The 9502-nt window shown below is 27.1% G+C and overlaps 1 protein-coding gene across 1 annotated transcript; it reads left to right on the forward strand.

Moving 5' to 3' along the window:
- Positions 1-1240: 1240 nt before the first annotated feature.
- On the forward strand, positions 1241-5573 carry LOC126906892 (programmed cell death protein 4). The gene is made up of 8 exons (XM_050687815.1): positions 1241-1813; positions 2698-2858; positions 2926-3027; positions 3095-3372; positions 3439-3661; positions 3718-3828; positions 4403-4542; positions 4606-5573. The coding sequence occupies exons 1-8, from the start codon at positions 1528-1530 to the stop codon at positions 4661-4663; spliced, it is 1359 nt and encodes a 452-aa protein (XP_050543772.1). The 5' UTR covers positions 1241-1527; the 3' UTR covers positions 4664-5573.
- Positions 5574-9502: the final 3929 nt, after the last annotated feature.

Here is a 9502-nt window from a genome sequence, read left to right on the forward strand (position 1 = left end):
AGAACATTTTCAATCACATTTGCGTAATCGTAGGATTAAAAATATTTGTATACTAAAAACATCGATATAAATCATCAACTTTTTGTATTTTAATACAAAACTGCATATAAAAATATGATTATTATTATTATGTTCATATAACTATTATCAATAATGTAAATTAGCAAATCATAGATAGATGGCGACAGTGTTAAATTCATACATTTTCTTCACGGAGAGTTCTATTAGCATTGACAAAAAAAAATCTGTTTTTTAATCATAATTTCCTAAAATTGCTACAAATAATAGTTGATTAGCAAAAAAAGATCTTAAACTAAATAATTACTAAACGTTACTCCATATTTTAAAAATTGCTTGTTAAAGAGGTTCCAACACCCTGAAGTAGTATACCTAAATTCAACACTTGATGGCGATTATTTAAAAATATTCTTTAAAATGCTACATAAACTCTTTAAGTTAATTTAAAAATAATACATTGAAAACCAGTGAATTTCTTAACAAAAAATATTAGAATTACTAATAAATATATCTTTTAATTGTCTAAGAGACCTGTTATGGTAAATGTTAAAAGAATCTTAAGCAACAAAAGATTTCTGAACTTAGATGAAAACAATAGCCGGTCGCGATACCGGTCATAACGCTAGCCACGGCTACTTCAAGGTTATGAACGTACGATTATTTTAAACATAAGTTATTGCAGTGGTATGTATTATTGAGGTCGTTTAAATGAAATATCAAATTCACGATTGGAAGTGGAGCCAATGTTTAATGTAAAAAATATTCTGTCACGTAAAATATCCATGGTAACGATTTTTAAAAATGTAAAGTAAAATTTTTAAAATTTTCCATCTATTTTACTAGTTAAAGTTTTAAAAACTTATCACAGAAATTAATCCTATCGGGAAGATAAAATTTAGAGAAAAATTCATGTTGAAACGTTAATTTGTTGATCAATAGATGAAAATTTTAAGGGACATGATACAAGACAATCTATAGATATACTAAATTTTAGGGTAATGAAAGGGTCTAAGAAATTTCTAGAACGCAATAGTTAGTCATTGGGTGGTGGCACATATGATCGAAACCTTGTTCCAGCTCAGCGGCTGCGACGCCGCGTACCGGCATGGAGCGCCGCTACGACCTTGATATTTATTATTGTTTACATCGCGCTCAGCTGTAGCCAATCGCAACGGCCTGTCGGCTTACTGCGCAGTTTGTCTGGAAGCAGTTTTGCGTATTGAGCATAAAAATATCGTAACGCATTCGGCATCGCATGAGCTTTACGTCACGTACTCCGTTTTTCAACTTGTATTCTTTTATTATTACACTTTTATTTAAATAATATTTTCATTTTATTATTCCTAAATTTAATCTGGTCATTAACTTACGTTGTGTGCTCTAATTTATACTTATCGTTCTGTTAGATATATATATATATATATATATATTAGTCAAGTATTTCAACTGGATACCTTGCGTAGAAACTTTTATATTTACCGGCAATTGCAAAGGTGAAACCGGTACGCCATGGCTGATGTCAGCGATGCTGTAATTGACGTGGTGGCTTCTGAGGCAATCAATGGATGTTCAATCACCGGAGATAGCGATTATTCGGACAAGACCGGTGATGTTTCATCTGTGGAGATGCGCGTGAAGCGTAAAGCCAAGAGACTGGCCAAGTCCTTATCACGGGATAGTGGCATTGTCAATGGTCATGGAGGCACTGCCACCGTAGTGCAATTGAAGAGACGTTGGAAGAACAATAGAAAGTCAAGAAATGGTTTCAGTAAAACCAGAGGTGATGCTAAAAAAGGTAATATAAATACCTAAAGAAGGGAATAAGATGGTTAATTATATTAATTTGTTTGTTTAATACATGTGGTTTGAATACTATGCATAATGTTTATATATTTGAATGGGCCACTTCATTTCCACTTAGTAAATAGTTTTTAATTAAATCTTCTTTTACCCATTTATGAAATCAACATATATTCATTTATATTAGCGACTTTAAAGTTTTCTATTTTTTAATTATTTAATAAAAAAATCTTGCATAGGGAATCAAAAAGTAAGGAAAAGTATTTCTTGTATTTCCGTAATGCATATAAATTTACCTGTCTATTTAATTATTGAACATCGTATATATTGGGATATTTATTCCAATTCATTGACTTTCATATTTTTTAATTCTTTTTTGATACTACATACAAGTATAATTCAAAAAATGATTTAGTAGAAATAAATAATATTAGTTTACTCTGTCACAATTTTAATATTTTGACACTCATTAATGTTGTTTAATCTAAATTAAGGTATAAAAAAAAATATTAGAAACCCTTTTTACCCTGTTCCCTAAGTATGCTGCTGCTCTGTCATACTTAATTTAAGTTGATTAAATAAATTAGTCAATAAATGTACTGCAAATATTTATGCAATTAAGTTTATCCAGCTATTAGAAGGGTTAAGAAACTTTTTGGGAATTCCAATATTTATAAATGTTCTATGTACTGCTGTTAGTATTATTATATAGAAACTTGTTTATATAACTGATTCTTAAAAATTGTTTGTATCAAATTAGATGAATAAAAAAACTATTGTTCTATACAATTATTTTACATTGAATATTTTGATTTTATTTGTTTAATTTACTGGGATGACAACCTGGTTTTATTACTTAAAGCATCATTTTTATTTTAGGCGGTGCTGGTGGTAAAGGTGTTTGGGGAAAATTAGGAGAAGAGAGTGATGTTGATCCTGCTATTGATATTAAGGATCCAAACTATGATAGTGATTTGTTAGATGATGATAATATTGTTTTGCGTGAAATCACACCCGAGGCATCAGATGAAGATCTCAAAGTAATAAGTTGAATAATTAATTTTTAGGTGAATGAAAACTAATATGATCAATTTTAAATATTTTTAGAACTCTATTACTTTCAATATTTTAGAATACTATGAGCATGGCGATACTGAAGAAGCAGCAATGGTGTTGAGTGAACTCAACATTGTCAGTAAATGGCATTTGGTTAGTAATCTAAATCTAATTGTTTTCCAATAAAGGGTTAAATATTATTAATTTTTGTTTAATTTAGATTACTCAAGTTGCTGTAGAAGTAGCGCTTGAACATAAACCATCTCAACGAGAAATGACATCGATATTGTTGTCTGATCTTTATGGTCGCCTTATAAAGCAAAAAGAAATTGCTCAGGGATTTGATGTCATACTTTCTAACTTGCCTGATCTCATTCTCGACACACCGGATGCTCCAATAGTCGTTGGCTGTTTCTTAGCTAGAGCTATAGCAGACGATTGCCTTCCACCAAAAATTATTGACTTTTTCAAAGAAAAAAATTATAGTGATCTAGCCAAGTAATAGAGTTAAATAATTTTTTTTTTTAATGTATTTTGCTTGATGTATATTATAATTATTTTCAGTCAATCATTGATAAAGGCTAATAACTTGTTAAATATTAAACATGGTCTAACTAGATTGGATAATGTGTGGGGTGTTGGTGGGAGTTTAAGACCAGTACAGTACCTTGTAAGACAGATGAATATGCTGTTAGACGAATATCTATGTTCTGGTGATCTTCAGGAAGCTATTAGGTGCATTCTGGAGTTAGAGGTACCACATTTCCACCATGAACTTGTGTATGAGGTAATGTAAATATTTTCTTCATTCTTAGAGTATATTTTATTGAAGTAAAATTTCAGGCTGTTGTTGATGTGATTGAGGCTATGAATACACATACTGAAGTTGCCATGTGCAAGTTACTTAAAGCTTTATATGATGCAATCATAATAACTCCAGAAATGATGAATAAAGTATGACGTATTTTGTACTGAAATATTTATTTTCTTTTATAAAATACTTTAACTAATATAATATTATAGATTATTTTATTTAAAGAAAAGCATATTTTACTTATTACTCTTTTAATTTTTTTTAATAAATAAAGACTTATTTATATTCTAACTAGCCTATTTGGTGACCAAGAGTGTTACTGCAAAACTTTCTCTTTCTAAACTAAAATATATATACATATACATGCTTAAGTTAATTTTAAGATTATTTTTCTTTTTATATTTTTAATTCTAAACTAAGGGTAAGCTGTGAAAAAAAGGTAGTTTCATTTTTTTTAATTTATGAGAATAGTTTATAAAGTTTTATACTTCAATATAATATAAAATTGTGTTGTTATTTATTAAATTTAAAACTAATACATTAAAATGATCTTTGGTATAAAATAAAGTTTTTTTTTTTTTTACAACTTACGACACATTTAAATGCCACCTAAGTATCCAATTACCTAGTGTTTGCAACAAACCTTTTAATTTGGAATTATTTTGATATATTGCCTTTAAATGCTAAAAAGTTTTTTTTTTATATAATTTTTAGGGTTTTGAGAGAGTGTTTGATGTTCTTGATGATATATCTATTGATGTGCCATTAGCTCCAGCAGTCCTTGAACGTTTTATTGACAAATGTATTAATGCTGGATTTTTACAAAAAGATATATTGCAAAAGATCCCAACAAGGTACATTAATTTATTTTAAAATATGTATTTTGAATTAATTTTAATTTTATGTTTTTGTTATAGGACATCTCGGAAACGTTATGTCTCTGAAGGTGATGGTGGTCGTCTCAAAGAAGCATAAAAAGTCAACATTTTATTAGACCTTTTTCTTCTGAGTACAGTATTTTCTATTTTTTGTTTTTCACAATAAATTTTTATTTTTGTCAGTTAAAAACCATTTAAGATTATTTTTTATTTACTATAATATAAGTTTTTATTTGCGCATTAAATTAAAATTTAATTATGTTTTCCAAGTATTCTTTATAATATTTTTTTTTTATTGATATCAAATATATCATTTTTTATGATTTTAATAATAGGTAAAGTGAAAGTTGGTATCCAAAAAGGAAGTTTAAAGTTGTTTGTACTCGTTTTTTTTTTTTTGGACTATTTATAATTTTTCTTCTAACTTTTTATATAACTACATATTTATAATATAAAATGTGTTTTACATATACTAACAAAGTAAGATTATAATAGATTATTACATTATTTACTATAATAATAATATTTGACATTTAATTATTATTATTATATTTACAAAACATACTGTACTCTTTAAATTCATAAATTCATATGAATTAGTATTTAAAAGTAGAAGATGCTATATAATATTAATTCTGTTCTAATCGCTACTAATTTCATGTTTTGAAATTCATAGTTTGTGTAGTAGTGATTTTTTTTGTATTCTAATTTTTATTGTAAATTTAAATGAAATAAAAATTTACAATTATTATGCAGTGTGTGTGTTTTCTTATTATAAAAAGAAAACTTAAATTAAATTGTAGTGTAACTAAGTTCAACACTCAATTATTTCATTTAAATACTCTTTTAAAAGCAATAAGGTCTCTGTAATGTTTATGTGTTATACAATCTCAACTAAAATCACCATTAAATTTGGTATAGGTTTATATTATTTATTTTGTTGTAATTTTTATAACAAATAAAAACTGTTAAGTTGCAAATAAAGAAAAAATTAAACTTAAAATAAATTATTATGTAGTGCTTTTTTTCAAACCCACTGTTCCAAAATACAATTGACACCTCTGAATGAACAGAAAAATTTTATTTACAATTTAAGTACTAATTATTGGATAAGTACGCTGAGATATGTACAATGGTGTTCTTAAAATTGACCTATGATGGTTTGAATATTCTACAGTTTGCAAATTTTATTGTAAATTATGAATTTTTGAGCAACTCTTTAAGTTACTAATTTAATTTCATCAAAATGTTGCACTTCAATTTCAAAGGAGATAATTTTGTCAATTTCAAAGAAATTGCAGTCCAAGGAGTTTCCTCTTGTAAAAATTTTTAAATATACATTTCATATATTAAGTATAGTTTATAGCATTAAGTAGCTAAAGAAAAATTTTTTTTGCCCCTCCCCTCATTAAATTATGGCCACGAGCCTGCTGACTACAATCAAATGTTAACTTCAATTTGAAACTACAAGGATATTAATTTTGTTGTGTCTGTCTCATTAATACTTATACTAGACTAATGTTAATAATCAATACGTATACAATCTTAAATTTATATAGCAGAAAAAATTCTTAGTTTTTTTAGAGAAAATAGTAATATAAATCGAATATGTAAGGATGAACATGACATTTTTATAAATAAAAATAATAACATTTAATAAACTTGATAGTAATACTCTAGACAATAACTTTTTTTTTAATATATTTTTTTGGAAATACGAATAATAACATCAGTAAAGTTTGAATATCGTCTTGAAAAAAAACTACGTTATTTATTTAAAAAAATATTTTTGTAATAAATGAGTCTTCATACAACAGTACAGATAATTATACCTATAAATATATAGGTAATTTTGGGGTTCAAAATCACATTTTTTTCCATCCAAAAAATTTCAATATAAAAATGCAAATAATTTTATTGAATTTCTGAGGGACTTAGTTTCTCAAACATTTCTCATGATAGGCCTATGACGCGTAGAATATTTTATTAACCCCGTAAATTTATGTTTAAGGGTTATGGTGTTCGACAAGCGAAAAAAATGATATTAATGTTTTCGTTCTTGGCCAAAAATAACATAGATTTCGTTTAACAGACATTTGAATATTTTATTAAATCGGAGATTGTAAAGAGCATAGAGCAACTCTATAGTAAAAAGAGATGTCGTAATACCACAGATAAGATAAATATTATCTCATCTCTGCTAACACAATCTCATCCGAGGGTAATTATTGGATGATCATTATGCGATTTAAAAAAAATGATTCCTATATGCCTAGAGCATCACTTTTTTCTTTGATGAGTATTATGAAAAGTATCAGGTTAAAGTAAAAGTAAAGGTTAATGAGGATATACGCCTCTGCGTGCTTTTTAGAAGAAATAACTTTCAGGCAAAATGAATGATCCGTACAAATATGACCACAATGTGTCGCTCCTATACGATATGATGGTGTTTATTAATCTGCTTGGTCTCATATTATTCGAAGGAGACAAATCATTGATTGATAATAATTTTCAATATTATAAAAAAAATTTCATCTCACATAAATTACCGTTCGTGCAACAGAGCGCGATAAGAAATGATAGAATATTTGGAAAGGTATAATAACAAGCCTTTATAAAAACCTAAAATAGTAAAACTCGGTGTTACGAGTTATGGGTACAACTAAAGCAAAAATACTATAAGTACTGAAATTTTGTTCACAAATCCGTTTAAGCGAAGCCACCACATCCCCAATTGCCATTCCTTAAATATTTGTTAACCAGGACCACTGTAAACAAATAAAAAAATAATAATTTTTTTTACTAATGACCATTATTATTAATACCTTTTACGGTTCATCTTATTATCATACTTATAATTATCAAAATAATCACAAAGACATTTCAAATTGTATAAAACATTTAATTATTATTTATGTCAATTGTCAACTACTGATAAAAAAAAATTCATCATAAAATGAGAAATAGTTATTTTCACGTAACTTTGGTGAATTATTACCACACGCCTACTAGATGACAACATGTTACAAGGGACATAAAAGACAAATTTGAGGCACCTTACGGGACGGGTTGTAAAATTCCAGAAACCGTAGATTACATCATAGCTGTGATTACTGAGAGCTCGTTCACAAGCAGTACAATTATCCAAGTCTCATAAATGTCAGTAGATTTAATAAACGGTACATTTGTAAGGCCTGCAAATTGAAAAATAAAGTTTACTTTTCTATCAAAATGTTCAACGATTTACATAATATACAATTTGTATTGTTTAATATTTTATTATTATTATATAGATGACTGATTTCTTTCTCTAGCTGATTTTATTCGTTATGTATTGTAGTTTTGGCTGGGTCAATATTGCATCCATGTATTTTATTTTTATTTTTTAATTGAGAATAAAATAAATATAATAACACGTACGAAGGCATATAAATCGTTATTTTTTATTTTTAATATACATTTTGATTACTTCCATAAGTAATAGCTCATGTTTCTGATAAGAAAATAAAATTAATAAATAACAATTGTACTCAAGTTTTTAAAACATACCAATCATTATTATTAATTTTTTTAAGTTTTAAATGTAGTAGGTTATACTTTAATTGTTTATTATGCTGTATAATTAAATTGAATTAAGATAAATAACGAACAAAACAGGAACATTTAAGTTAATGGACCAATAAGAATTATATTGCATTTATTTATGCAATATTATTTAATTCTACACATTATTAAATGCCGACACTTATAGAAAAATATACATTTGTACAAAAATCGGGCCTTATTTATTATATATTTTATATTATTGATAGTATATAATGCTAACTTAGTATTATTCTATTTTAATTAGTATAACTTTTCGAATACCCAAGAAATACTTTTTTGAATTATTATATCAAACATAAAAATTATTTTATATTTCATTTATTAAATAAAATAAATTACAATAAAATTAAAATTGATGCCCGAAAATTTTAAATATTCACATTTTGTATTGTATAACTCTTTTTGCAATATATTTATATTCATGTTATAAATTACAAGATTACCAAATACATATAATTGATTTGTTAATCAATCATAACACTTCGATTTTTTAAGTTAAAATACATGTATTTATACGATCTTATATTAATTCCTCTAGGAATTACAAATATAGATAGTTAACTGTTTCTTTACCAAGTTGCTATCACAGATACGCAGCGGTTATTGCCAATTACAAAACTATTGAGTGATAATATTAAGGTAGTTTTAAGACAATATTGCCACTGATTCAATTGCATCGCGATTTTTGCAACGCTATTTTTAAGCTTTCGGTTGAACTGAAGGCTTAAAAATAAACATTCAAAATTTTCGAAAATGTAATGCGTATTTATTCCCGGTAAATATAATATTTGACAATAAACACTGTGTATTTATGAATACACACGCCATAAACGAATTATTAGCCTAAATATTTTATAAATTAAAATCCGATAAACTGAAATGTTTAGGTGCATAAAAGTATAACAATTGTTGTGCATCAAACATTTAAATACGTCTCTGGTTCGGAACAATTACTAACAAAATTGACGACCAGGGCCGGATTAGTAAACGAGCTAACAACGTAATCTCAGTAGGCTTCAATAATTTGGACACCCCCACAAGACGAGAGTATTAGACTTAGAGAGTAGGGTCCTGGCCATATTTCAGTTATATCATTATTATTTGTCCCTCTCACAGAAGCATTATATAGATGAGTCTGGCCACTTGGCTGTTTTAATGTGTCGTTATATTAAGGCGTTTTCGGGGAAAAATAGACGAGTTGCTAGATCTCTATCTGGTTGTGTTTTTATGAATAGGGCAGTTATTACTGTCCCTGATATGATAATTTAACTGAAATAATAATTATAATTTTATAGTGATAACTGGAAGTAAGGCGCGGGTACTTCTGCTG

This window comes from Daktulosphaira vitifoliae, unplaced genomic scaffold (assembly GCF_025091365.1).
Source record: "Daktulosphaira vitifoliae isolate Bord-2020 unplaced genomic scaffold, ASM2509136v1 Scaffold_5, whole genome shotgun sequence".
Classification (NCBI taxonomy): domain Eukaryota; kingdom Metazoa; phylum Arthropoda; class Insecta; order Hemiptera; family Phylloxeridae; genus Daktulosphaira; species Daktulosphaira vitifoliae.

Bases quoted from the DNA above. Each gene is read 5' to 3' on its own strand.
- LOC126906892 (XM_050687815.1), top strand. From the start codon at position 1,528: ATGGCTGATGTCAGCGATGCTGTAATTGACGTGGTGGCTTCTGAGGCA. The intron at 3,373-3,438 runs GTAATAGAGTTA...AATTATTTTCAG, and splicing joins AATTATAGTGATCTAGCCAA to TCAATCATTGATAAAGGCTA. The intron at 3,829-4,402 runs GTATGACGTATT...TATAATTTTTAG, and splicing joins CTCCAGAAATGATGAATAAA to GGTTTTGAGAGAGTGTTTGA.